The sequence below is a fragment of the Buteo buteo genome, chromosome 22, assembly GCF_964188355.1.
Source record: "Buteo buteo chromosome 22, bButBut1.hap1.1, whole genome shotgun sequence".
Taxonomy (NCBI): domain Eukaryota; kingdom Metazoa; phylum Chordata; class Aves; order Accipitriformes; family Accipitridae; genus Buteo; species Buteo buteo.
In genome coordinates this window covers 6,206,183-6,219,448 of record NC_134192.1, presented here as the reverse complement: position 1 = coordinate 6,219,448, position 13,266 = coordinate 6,206,183, and the positions used below count along the sequence as shown (strand labels likewise).

The 13,266-nt window shown below is 36.7% G+C and overlaps 1 protein-coding gene across 5 annotated transcripts in view; it reads right to left on the bottom strand.

Annotated features, from left to right (window-relative positions):
* Positions 1-10,284, bottom strand: part of TENM1 (teneurin transmembrane protein 1) — a 252,225-nt gene extending 241,941 nt beyond the window's left edge. For all 5 annotated transcript variants that reach the window (XM_075053993.1, XM_075053994.1, XM_075053995.1 and 2 more), the window contains exon 1: positions 10,068-10,284. In XM_075053993.1, the coding sequence (XP_074910094.1) occupies positions 10,068-10,284 (217 nt within the window). The remainder of the gene's footprint in view (positions 1-10,067) is intronic.
* Positions 10,285-13,266: the final 2,982 nt, after the last annotated feature.

Genomic DNA, 13,266 nt, shown 5'->3' with positions numbered 1-13,266 from the left:
CGTTTTTCCTTCTATGGTAGTCTCCTAACAGCAAACACTACATATTTTTGTGAGCGTGAGGATTGATTACATTCCAGCCATTCTAGCAAGCCACTTCTATTGCCTTGCTGCTTGTCCAAAAGGCAGTAGGAGCACGTTCATGTGGTCCCATTCCACATGCTTTGTGATGCTTAGAAATGCCATTTACAGGGAAGTGGAATAACCTCGAGCATCCTTAGGTTTTTAAAGTTCATTCACTCTTTTTTTTTTTAATTTGTTTTCTAGTATTTTAATTCCAGGAAAAGTGCCTTACTAGTGAAGTGATATAAACAACGGCTGAATCACAAAATACAGCACCTGCCATTTAGTTTCATTGCAAGGAAAGCTCTACACAGCTCACGCTACGCTTCTGTGTTCAGAAAGTGCTATCGGCAGGGAGGTCCAGGTTCTTCTCCACTCCCAGGTATTCAGGAAGGGTGGTTTTGGGACTTCAGTCTCAAAGACAGACTTGTCCCACTTGCAGGGGCCATGGGCAGCATAACCTGATGCTGCTTCTCTTTAGCTAATGACACCTTTCTCTACAGCTCTCTATTGTCTGTAAAGCGTGGTAACAGCCCTGGCTCACATGACTGGGTTTTTCTTGGCAGTTCAAAAATCACGTGTGAAGCTAAGCACCTTAGGTCAATTAAGTCAGTGGCAACGCTGAATCTAGCTTTTCAGACACTACTGTTTTCAGTTATCAGGAAAAAAGACTAGGATTTCTGTTATGGCCTATTTCTGAGCACAATATTTAAGACAATCCAGTTGCTAATCTTCATTCTTACAGATGCAACTTCTGTAGCAGTTATGAATTTCAGCACATTAATACCGAATAAAGGATCTTTCAAAAATTTTACAAAAACTTAACATTTATGTCTCATTAGTCACCGTGCTAATATTATCATTTGAATTCGCTGGCTTCATAATCTCTTGGTGATTTTCACAGAAACTGTTTATATTTTAACATGTGACTTTTCTAGGTCCTCAAACTATTTTTCCTGAGGTTAAAGCTGGAAGTGACTATATCAACCTTACTCAGTATTCACTGTTTTGTTATACAACTGGTGCTTGGGCGGGGTGGTGATGGTGAAAAAAACCCAGTCTGCTCATGTTAAACATTACCTTATTCCTTCCATGCTGTTTTTTCCATCTGAGCTAAGGATACTTCATCTACTTGCAAAGCATTCCTAATGAGTGACAGTCAGCAGGAAACTGATTTTTGAGCAGCTTCCAATAAAACTGAAACTTTGAAAGGAGAACCTTAGATTTTAAATCACATTCACAATTTATTTCACATAATTACCTACAGAACTAAGTTCAGAACTATTTCAGTCTCATTCTCAAAAGAAAAACTAATTCAAGCTCTAAATGAGTTAGGGTACACCCACCCTGCTGTTTATCCAGATACGCAGCAATGTCATCGACTCACTGAGCTACTTCTTGACAGCTCTTTATTTCGAGAGGTACAAAATCTTCTGACAGATACGTAATTGAGAAACCCTGGGAAGAAATGTTATTTTGTTTCAGCATCTGCTCTGTAAATGAAGATAAGCAAACCAGATTTCTAGTTGCAGAAAATAAGACAGCTCTTCTTTGTTTTCAAAAGAGTGACATCAAAGACACAGCAAGAATATGTATATTAAAATGGCTTCCAGGACAAGTGCAGAGCTGTTCACTGGTTCCCATGTTCTGTAACACTCACTTCGTCACTTTGTCTTGATGTTTGTTCATATCTTGGTTTAAACTTAAGACAGATTTTCTTGGGCACTTTTAAGCGCTATAGGAAGAGGCTGTATTAATATAGCAAGAACATTTTACAGCTATAATTTCAGGCTTGGACAAACAGAATTCCAAAACATATTAACTCAGAAGTTTAAGCCTCTGCTGTAGATATTCCATTAGTATTGGGCACAGGTTACTGTAAAGATTGCTGTATCTCAGTTTCTGTTACACTGGCTGGGTTACTCTCCCCTTTTGATTTTTATGTCTACGATTTTTGTCATTTTACACCAAGGAAAACTGGTGATTCAGAGAAGAGAATGGAAATTAGGATTGTCATTTGCATCTGTACACTGACAAATGGATTGTTAAGCTTGTGTAACATTAGCACAATGCTTTTTTTTATTCCTTAGATGACATTTGTTAGCAGGGGATTGAAAATGCACTGTGATCCTTCTCTAGGTTATTTCCTTTCTCAGTAGTTTTTTTTTTCCCTTACTTTTCCCCTCTCTTGGATATCCACTTTTTAAATCAAAAGAATGACTTGAGGGAATGAAACTATTTTTGATCATACAAGGCTTTTTTTTTTTTTCACTGAGATGATGGCAGATATTGTAAGATTGGAAGCAGCATTACAGGAATGGTGACAGCAGGTTACAAGCTTTTGTAACACAGTTGTGATGTAGGAAGGGAACACCCACTTCAGCCTTGTGGGAAGAGTCTCTTTACACATTCAGTTTGCTCATGTATTTTGATTTGATGAAGGGAAGGAAAAGTATTCCCTCCATGAGATTTTAAATGAAGCCACAAACATGCAGTTTCTTCACCCCAGCTACTCCAAGAAGAGAAATTTCCCATTACTTGGCAAATCAAGAAAGAATATCCAGAGGGGGTCTGAATCTAAGTGCAGCTTTTCCTTTCCTTAGAGTTTGCAGATACTCCCCACCTAGAGGAAAAGGCTGCAGTCCAGGAAGCCACAGGGAACTGCTCATCACACTGTTTTTCTCTGGGAGACAGTAACATCACTGTGATTAGAACACAACTAGCCAAACAAAGCAGAGCACACCAGGAATCCCTATTTCTGCAAGGGGATGCAGGTGGAGACAATGCACTAAAGCTTTAGGAGTGCGGAGTCTTTTACTCTGCCTCATATGTAATTTTTTTGGGACAACATGAAGCTCATGAACACTCAGACCAGATGGTGTAACATGCAGCAGCAGGAGATGAAGCTTATTAGCTATCGCTTCCTTCCGCTAGTGTACAGCCCAGAAATCTGAAGGACCTTTAAACCACCCTCCACTGGAAGCTGAGTCCCTTTCATGAGACAGTACGAGGGAAATACTGTGTGCCCTTACACAGACATCACTTCATTACGCTTCAAGTCCCTGCTCTAAAGTATGCAGGTACAAAACATGCTTAAATTAAGGTCTCAGAAGATTTTCTAAAATTAGCAAAATAATGTTGTAGACAACATTAAAAGTCTAACATTTAAATGTCTGGCATTTGAAAGAAGTGAAAAAAAATTCTAATAATACAAAATACCTCAACAGTTTTGATACAAGCCCTATCTAGTAATAGTATGTTACCAGAAGTCTTCAATGTTATTTTTGTATTTTCTTCCTTAAACTACAGAATTTAAAGAAAAGTGCTTGCAAAAATAATTGGTTTCCTTTGTAATCAGCCTGTTCCTAACTTTCTCATCCGGAACTCGGCAATGCTTCATTCCACTGTGCTACAATCATGTTCCACAACAACTCAATACACAGCTCTAAACGAATTATGCAGCTTAAAGGTTAAAAAAAAATCCCATCCTTCATTAACCCACAAATCTCATCATAAAGAAAACATTGGGAACAAGAGAAGTAAATAACTACCCAGCTGAAGAGTTCGAAACTACCACATTTCTAAAAGCCTGCATAGTAATAGTTCTTTTAAGAGAGATTTTTTTCACTTTAAATTTTTTCTTGCCCTTTTCAAAACTAATGATCTCCCCCTCCAGCTACAAACATAAAAAATGCATTTTACTGTGTCCTGTTTACATGTCAATAAATAGCCATTATAATATTCTTTATTTTGATAGTCTTTATCACATGAGTACTACTGGCAAAGGCTCCAAAATATGCAACTAACAAGTAGAGCTATATTGAACTGTTCTACGCTATTCCATCGACCACCAGATTAGCACAGATTGTAATTGAGCTCCATCTTCTTAATATCAACAAGGAGTTTGGGCATGCCCCCGATAAAATTTTCCCTTCATTAACTGCTCTTTGTGCAAGTTTAAAAGCACAGAGTCCTAAATTCACCCAGATAAGTGCTCCAAATCTCTATTAAAATGCTGAAAAATCACAGCCACCCTGTTGGCATCAATTTCCTTTGGGAGGGCTCAAAAGACCACAAACTTATGGTCTGTTAGAGTATTATTCTAGTGTTATACATAACAGATTAAGGGGAGAAGCTAATAAAGATCGGCTTATTTATTTTTAAATGACGTGTAAAGGTAAAGTAATTGAAACAAAAAGCACATGCTATACACAGCCCCGATTCAACTCTCCACGGCCCTGGTACAGACACAAAGCAGATCTGCTGCCCTGAATGGATTTACATAATTCTGAAATCAGAGGAGAATATGGCTATTATGTAAAAAGCTTTTGCTACTTCACAGATGACAAAAAAACACCATGACATTTTCCTGACAGGACCATTTCCTACCAGCGCTTGTCAGCGCGCCTTATATTTATGTCTATGATGATAAGTAAAACTGTTTTTGACTGGTCATATGATGTTAAGAGCTACATGTGTTTAAATCTTCCTTCCTGGTAAATCTAAATTTGCTGAACTTTAAAGTACAGCAAAACAGACCACCAATTTCTGCACCCCACATGTAGTTTTTCCTTTCTAGGGGAAGAAAGTGCTTTTCAGCACTGGAACATTTCTATTGCCTACATATCCTTACCATTGCTAGAATGGTAACTGAGCGCAGAAATGAGAATCGGATTGCAACAGCAGTAAGCTAAAAAAAAGATCAAGGATGAAACAGAAGTGGCCTTAGGCTGAAGAGCACAGCTTTCTCACATGGTGACCCAGGCCACTTCATGAAGCCAATTGAGTTCATTCAAGGAAGATTTTGAACACTTAGCTGGATCCGTTTACCTACTGCTCCTGAAGATAATTTTATATACCTTCTCTGCAAAACATTTAATATGTTATCAATCTGCAGTTTTTGTCCTATAAAAACGTTTTCCTTACTTCTCGGGCTAAAGGCAGGAAAGGTCAGTTCTTTGTGAAGCACTCTAAAACATCACTTCTTAGAATACTAGTAATGCTTAATTTTTTTCACACATATTTACCAAAAGATATTTGCTGTTGGATCCTCCTGCTAGGAATAACTCCAGTTTGCCTTGCCTATAATGCAGTTCAATATATTTCTTTTGCCAGGAAATACACGTTTGTCTAACCAGAAATTTACCGCCGTATGCTCATATTGTTAACGATCAATAAACTTTATCATGCCAATGACTCAATCCCAGATGCTTATCCTATCAGGAATTCATTCCTCTAAACTAGTGTTTTCTGCAAATCTGTAATTAACCTAAAAGCCATAAAGCTTTTTTGTACTGCCAGTATTTGTAGAGTACAGCTCCCTTTGTATTTACTTTGGTGTAAACAGAGAAAACTGTGGAAGAAAACAGTTCTGATGATGTAAACATGTCACAAGCTGGAATTGCAATCTATGTATGGTACAACTATGAGAATTTTTTTTCCTCGCAGCCAGGTCCATCAATGAGTCTCCTAGCAAGAACAACATTTCTGACGACTTCTGCCAATTCTACCCCATCTCTTTCAAGTACGAAACACCGTGTTTACCAATTCTTGCAAGAATTAATTTACTATGTTTGCCAGTATCCCCAAACTATACGATACTGGGTCTGCCAGGAATTTACTTTGTAAGATCTTCTTGCCAGGATGAGATATTGCAGATTTGCATATCTTCAGATAAACAGGAGTTTGAACATTCCAGTGACTAAGGGAATTCATTTTCGGATGTACACATTATGCAATTAGCACTGACTCTTCAGGAGTCAATGACACTTTGTCAGGAGAGTTTTGTATCTGCTCACATTGAGTTGTTAGGCCAGTAAAACTTAGCTCGGCTTGAAACAGTCTGGGGTGTTATTTGTTAAATCTGGAATTGTCAGATAACTACAAGTTTCTGATGCAAATTACCCCAGACACACAATTTATCTTCCACTGGACTCTCCATGAAGGACATCGCTACTAGACCTCAAGAATAACACCTACAAATCATTGCTTAATCAATAGATTAATTCTGTACTTACTGGTTTTGATTTTTTTTTGTTTTGTTTTGAGGTTTTTTTTTCTTTCATATTCCTACCTATAAGATGTGTGAAACCAACCAATCAATCATTCCTCTTTGAAGAGTAAGATTTGAGTTTCAATAAGATCTACAGTATCAGGCATTGTAAGGAGTACAATAACACTGAAGAAGTTATATATTCTATATTTGGGTATTGTTTTCAATCTTTAAAACAAAAATTTTTGTAATTTGCGAGATCATATGGCCTTTCAGACTAAGCTTTGACACAAAAAATGTTTTGCAAAATACTAACAGTGCTATTCAATTCCGTAGGATACATATGAGAACTCTGAAAATGTTTCCTTTGAGTTCATGCCATGTAGAATTCTGGTTTATACAGATTGTCTATGTATGCAAACATATAAATACCCACATGTAATGATTTTACATAATCTCAGATTCCAGTTGAAACTTTTCATAGAAATAAATCCTCAATATTGATACTAACAATGAAATAGTCAAACTGCTTGTCACAAAAAACTTCACAGAAATTGCTGAGATATCAGTATTTTGAGCAGTAAATCACATTTTACTCTGAAGCGGTTTACTAAATTCACATGACTGCTCAGTCTAATTTATATAACCTACCATGCTTAAGTAGCCAATACAAATTCTTCCAGTTTCCATAAACATCTAAATTGGTGATTCTTTTCACAAAACTAACTCTATCAGTACAGATACCCCTACACTTGTTCCTGTTATAAGCTTCTCTTCATTAATTTTTTTGTTCTGAAACAATTCATCTCACATTCCACCATTAGAGCTTGTTTGATTGCTATCTCACCCTTCATCATTATCACTTCATTCATGACTGTTACTATGTGTCTGTTTTCTCATCTATTCTCACACCTTCCCTGGATGAAGTTCATGAATTTTATCCTCACTGTGCCATCCATTAATTCATCACACATTAAGTACAGAGTACTATTTCAGTTGTACCTAGTAGCTAGAGAAGAATATTATGTCAATACCTAGGGATAAAGCTGTGCATGCCCCTTTAGCTTTGATATGTAGATTTTATTTATGCAATAGTCTTAAGCAACGGCATGGTACCGCACTCTCCTTGCAAAATAATCGTCTTTGAAAAGAGGCACTGTGGGGTTTTTGGTTTTGATTTTTTGTTTGTTTTTTTTGTTGTTTTTTTTTTTTTTTTACACTCCAAAGATGTGCCAAACATGAGAAAAACTTTGTTAAAGATTCTGATGAGGAATTCTAGAAAAGAATGGCTTTAAAACAAATTCCATCTACAGTGTTATGGAGTCATACCAGATTCAGATACCAAAACTGAACCTGATTTTTTTCTGGTATTGACTGAGCAACTACCAAAAATCACCAAGAACTCTCCAACTCCCATGCCTCATACCGTGAAACCTGGTGTCCTTTTGGAAATAACACACTGGAACTGTAATCAAATCAAACTCTGGCTGAAGTCTGAAATAGTACACTCAGCTTTACAAACTTTTTTGCTCCTGTTTGAATTTTGAGCTCAACCAGTTTTCTATTTCAAATTATCATTTAAATCACTAGAAAGATATGGGGATGAATTCCCAGGAAGCCAGATATACTTAGCAGTGCAATTACTAACTCGGTTATACCAAACTGAATTTGTCACAGGAGAAAACTATGATTTCTAGTACAAGAAGCAAAATTCAACTCCATCCTTACAAACCAGGACACAAGTATATGTTTTTAAAAATGCTTTTATGCTCAGTAACACAATAAAGCAAGCACTATATATTACATAATAATATACTGACCTAGACAATTCAGGAAAGAAGGTGCCTAGAGCTAAGCAAGTATTTAAATGCTGCCCTGCATATTGACAAACTACTGTAGAGACTTGAGCGATGTTCTACGAACATCAAGCCTCATACTGCAGTTTGAAGCAGTACAAGACTGTATTGGTTCCCAGAAGAAAAATACCAATGCTTGTAAAATAGAAGAACTGCAAATTCATAAAATATCTCATAAAAATTAATTTGAATGGAAAAATCTCGGGGCATGTATTTCCAATAAAATCATCTTACAACATTAGTGTAAAATACTTGTTGGTCTGCACAAGCGTAAATCTGATTCCTAACAGGCCAGTCCTGAATAAGTGAGGTAAGCTCACGCCTGACAACTTCTTGCAGAAACGCACACTAATTTGACCATTTCTCCAAAACTATTAATGCGATTGCTTTCAGAGGCACGGTTCTGGAAGAATAAATTCAACATATGACACTCAGGCTGGTTCCTTATGCCTACGATAGTGACTGCAACTCTTTTACATGTGTCCAATGTAGTGATGCTACAGCTGACATGAATACCAACAGCCACAAAGCTTTGCAAACAGGGAGCTCTTCAGAGGCCTAGGTCAATGCAGAGGTTATGCTTCCATAGCCACAATGGTCAGTAATGAGGTAGTTCCTCTAAGTAGATCTACAAGTACATTTATATCATCTCCAGTTACAACAATATAGCCATATCTTAGTTAACCAAACTCTCATAACATGTTCAAGATCAAGCCATTTATAAAGAATCAAATATATAAGTTGAATTTTCTATATAAAAATTGTTGAAATCTGTATTCAGGACTTTTTCTTTCCCAATATTGCAGTTTTGTAACTCTTTGGAGGGAATATATGTACATGGATTGAGGCTATCTCTGGCAGCTAGGTATTATTTCTCCCATGAACGATAGGTAATTTCAGACAACACCAGTATTATGAAAGTAACTTGATTCAGAATATCTGCAGTAAAACCAAAAAGGCTGCAAGAACTATGTAGCACAGCTATTCTTATTTTTGCATTAATTTACACATCACAGAGGAGACAAATTTTCTAGCTTCAAAAAGCCTATTTTTTACTTTGTCGTAAAAAAAATTCATTTTAATATTCAGAAAATTGGAGAAGGCTTTTCTGAGTGAGCGGTGAGGGATTGGGTTGCTTTGTGCAGGGGGTGTTTTGTTGTTTTTTTTCCTGTGGTTTGTTTTTTTTGTTTTCTTTTGTTTTGTTTTAATAGGTACCAAAATTTTTAGCTGAGAAGTACTGGCCACGCTATAATGGATCAATTTAACCACTTCCTTGAAGAGCAGGAGGTGACTGTTCCTGGAACTCTTTTGCTGTTACCTTTAAGGGGGCAGGACTCGCTGTTTCTGACATGCACTCCGATTTCTAAAGATGTTCTCCCTGCCCCACCATCCTGCCAAATTTGTGACAGAGCTAAAGGCAACAGACAGGCCACTTGTATGTACAAAGTATGTTAAATGCAGTATGCGGGTTTCCACGAGCAGCAGTCTATCAGGGAATGCTACAGTAAATTCTGCTCATTTCCTTCCATTTTTTTTGTCTTAGTCTTTAGCTTTTATCTCTAACCAAACAGTAGCTTTTCCTAACCTTAGCTCAACCACCATAAGCTCTCAAATATTTGTCCTAGACTTCTGTCCGTATTGTGCAAAAGGCTAAAAAAGAAACAACAATTGTTTTTTTCATACAATACACTCATCTTCAGTTTCTAAATGACTTGGTTATTTATACATTTAGAAATTTTGTTAAGAGAATTGTTGCAATTGAATTAATTCATAGGCTTTGTAAGCATATGCAGAGATAGCCTACAACCTCAACATTGATTTTATATCAAAATGCACACAATATATGCAAAGGTAGTAAATAATTAGTCAACATCAGTACAAAGACTAGCTGCTACTAAAGAAATATTAATCTATAGATATCATGTGATGGTCTCTAGCATACCAGTCAGTCTATCCTGCTAGAAAAGCCATCTTACTTCAAAAAAACATTTCCTAAATTTCTGATATTATGGTATGGTTAAAAATAGGTTAAAAGTCAGCTGTCACTACAAAACTTTGAAAACAAAATGTTTGCTTGTCTGCTGACAACATGATATTGTTTCATAGTAAGTAATCAAGACAGTAATGAAAATAATGAGTAGATAAAATAAACAATTTACCTTGCGTGGACTGGTCAATGTTTTTTCTTTTTCTGCTATGACTGTTATAATTAAGTCTTAGTTCTTGGCTATATTCATTCAGAGTTTCTCTTGAGTCATAAGATTGCCTTTGCTTTCCCCCATCTTCACTTTCATCTGAAGAACTTGTGTAAGTTAGATCCACTTCATGTTTGACTTTTGACAGTGGTTGGTAGGGTTTGCAGTCCATCTGCTCCATCTCTGATTAAATAGGGTCAAAGTCATGAAAACAAGCAACTGGAACTCCTTAAGGAAATAGTCCTGGGGGGAAAAAAAAAAAAAACAAAAAACAAACAATAAACCATTTCAGATATCATATATAAATTTAGCTCACAAAGGCTAAATTTTATCTTTAGTTGATGTAAACCAATTAAATCGTATTAATATCACTATGATCCCAGAAAGAATCTGAACATGTCTTATTTTACTGTTTTACTTTTTAAAAATAGAATTAAAGTAACAGCAACTTCAAGAAAAGAAAATAAACCCAGATCTTAAGCACTATCCCATTAGACCAAGCAATAACTGTACCTTATGCACAAAACATGTTACAAAAACTTATATTTGGTATTAAACCAAGAAGGAACAGTTAGTATTTCTCTAAAGGGATGCATATGCATCCTAAATGAAAATAACATTTTGTATCTTTTAAAATATGAAGCCTAGAAACAAGAAAGTTCACTCTTTTGAAGTATTTTGCTGTAAATTACATTTAATCAAGAATAAGAGACTTCACACTTTAGAAAACCACCAAACTTAGTAAACACAAAAATCCACCACACTGTTACTCTACCAGAGCATACAACAGTTTAGAAATGGACGTTTTCCTTTTAGACCGTGTGGACATTTCAACAGGAAGAAGGTTCTACCCTGCACTACAAACCCCTTTTCCCTCTGCATCTCCTGTCTAAACTCATACCAACATGCGGGCTATACTGATCCTCAGTGAAACCTTCCAAACTGCAGCTTGCAGTTTTGTATATAATTAAAATGATGTTCAAATCCAATATCATTAAAATCTAGTGGGTTGCAGCTGCACATGCAACTGGTGCACTTGTCCTGTAACCTTGCCTCCATCATTAATTTAAGGCAAACACTGCGATGAAATAACAGGGGTTACGGCACACCTTTTATAGCAGCATCGTTCACAAACAGGGAGCTCTGTTAAAATAAGTTTTGGGGTGGGTTTGTTTTTCTGGGGTTTTTTTTGTTTGTTTGTTTGTTTTTTAAGATTAACAGATGCTATTAACCTAGAAAAAGAAACGTAACAAAAAAGGCAGCTGTAAATATTATTGCTAGAAGACCAAAACCATAGAAGTTAAAAGATTTTGCTTAATTAAAAAGCAATTGTTCTCAGCTTCTTAATGATTTTAAGGTAAGCAGCAGAGGGAAGCAAGTTTAATACCCAATTTGATATCAGCCCTTTTCCCATCTGCAACAAGGACTTTTAACCCCATACATTGCCAGCTGCGAGCGTACAATATGAATCTCCAAAAGCAACCACAGAAAAAGTGAAAACACGCAAAAGGTAAACATCAAAAAAACCCCCACAGAAAGCACTTCTTGTTAGAGGGCTATAGACATGAGTTTAACTTCTGAAATTATCTGAATTTTTGAGAAACAACTGATGGTAGCTGTCACTGCATTCCAGCATAGCAAAACTTCACCTCCTGCTTGTGTGTCCTCCCAATACTTTAGAAAGGACCACCTTCCTGAGCAAGAGTGAAAACCACTGCACATGGCCTGACGAGGGAACAAGGTTTCTAACATAGTAACAGAAGAAGAAAATCCAGGCCCACAGAACCCTTGGAGGGATGGCATGAAGAGAGACAGACCACGACAGTAGAAGTAACACCGTGGAGTGCATGCCATCCCTTCCCCACGTTTCAGGATGCTACCTACGAAAGAGGTTAAAGATATGTCTTTGCTTGAAACACAAAAATCTCAGGGAGTTTCATCCAATCATTTAAGGTGAGATGGAATAGCTCTTCAGAAAGACATAGCACCTGGATGAAGAGCCCTAACATTTAAAAAAAAATAATTAAAAAAGCAGTTTATATCTCCTACTCAACAAAGTGGGCTTAAAAGCCCCCAAGTCAATAAAAAAACTCTTTGAGAGAGAGACAGAACAAAAAAAAAGACAAACTAAGGAGCTGACAGTCTGCCAGAGACCAAGGCTGGCTGACAAGTGTGTCATGGGGCTTCAGCAATGAATACAATTTTTTGTGCTCTGGACTGATCGCACCATATCAAGCTGGTGTTAAGATGCTTCTGTAGACAAGTTACTAATAAGCACTATTTGCTTCTCTAAAGCTATTTGCCTAAATAATTTACTGTTATTTGCCAACGTTGCCTGTTATTGCCTAAGAAGTTCAGTATTCATTTTATGAGTTGCTTTAATAGCCTGATCTGCGACAGAAGAACACAAAGGTGCTGACTTACAAGCACAGGGTTGGCTTAAAAGATTACCTGATGACTCTGTAGAAATGGTTACTGACAGGAAAAAGCCTTCCTATATATCCTGTCTGACGGAACAAATGGAGACGGTGGTACAGAAGCCAGAGAAAAATGAGGAGAAATTAAGGGCCTCCACTAAGAAGATGCAGTAGGCAGGAAATAAATTTTGCCATGAAAGTAACAAGAGCGAGCAGCCTCAGATGCACGCGGTGCATCGCGCTTTCAAAAGCGCAAAACAATGAACCTGACAAATTTAGCTCATTACTGGAAAAATTAGTAGTATACTTATGCACCTTGACTCATGGAAAAAAAATAATACACAGAAGTTCCTCCTAAAAGATAACCTTGCTGCGTATCTATTTTGTGGGATGTTTCAAGAGCGACTTTTTTTTTAAACAAGTAACAAAAATTTATTAGGATGCACAGAGACCTGTAAAACTGCAGAAAACCAACTACTTAACAAAGATTTATTTTTATTCTTTTAAAACAAGGTTTAATAACCTAAGTCTTCACTTTTTGTGAGAACAGTCTGTAGCAGAAATATATTTAACGTTGCTAACCAAGGCAGCAGACAGACCAAATAATTTAATGTAAGCAATTAATATTAGATTCATGACAGATCCAGGTCTTTTCTTTCACTGCGTTACTTTCGTATGTGCTATCTTCTCATATGTAAGGATGTGCATTTTCTCAAATCTAAATTAATGTAAAAGCTCCATGAAAT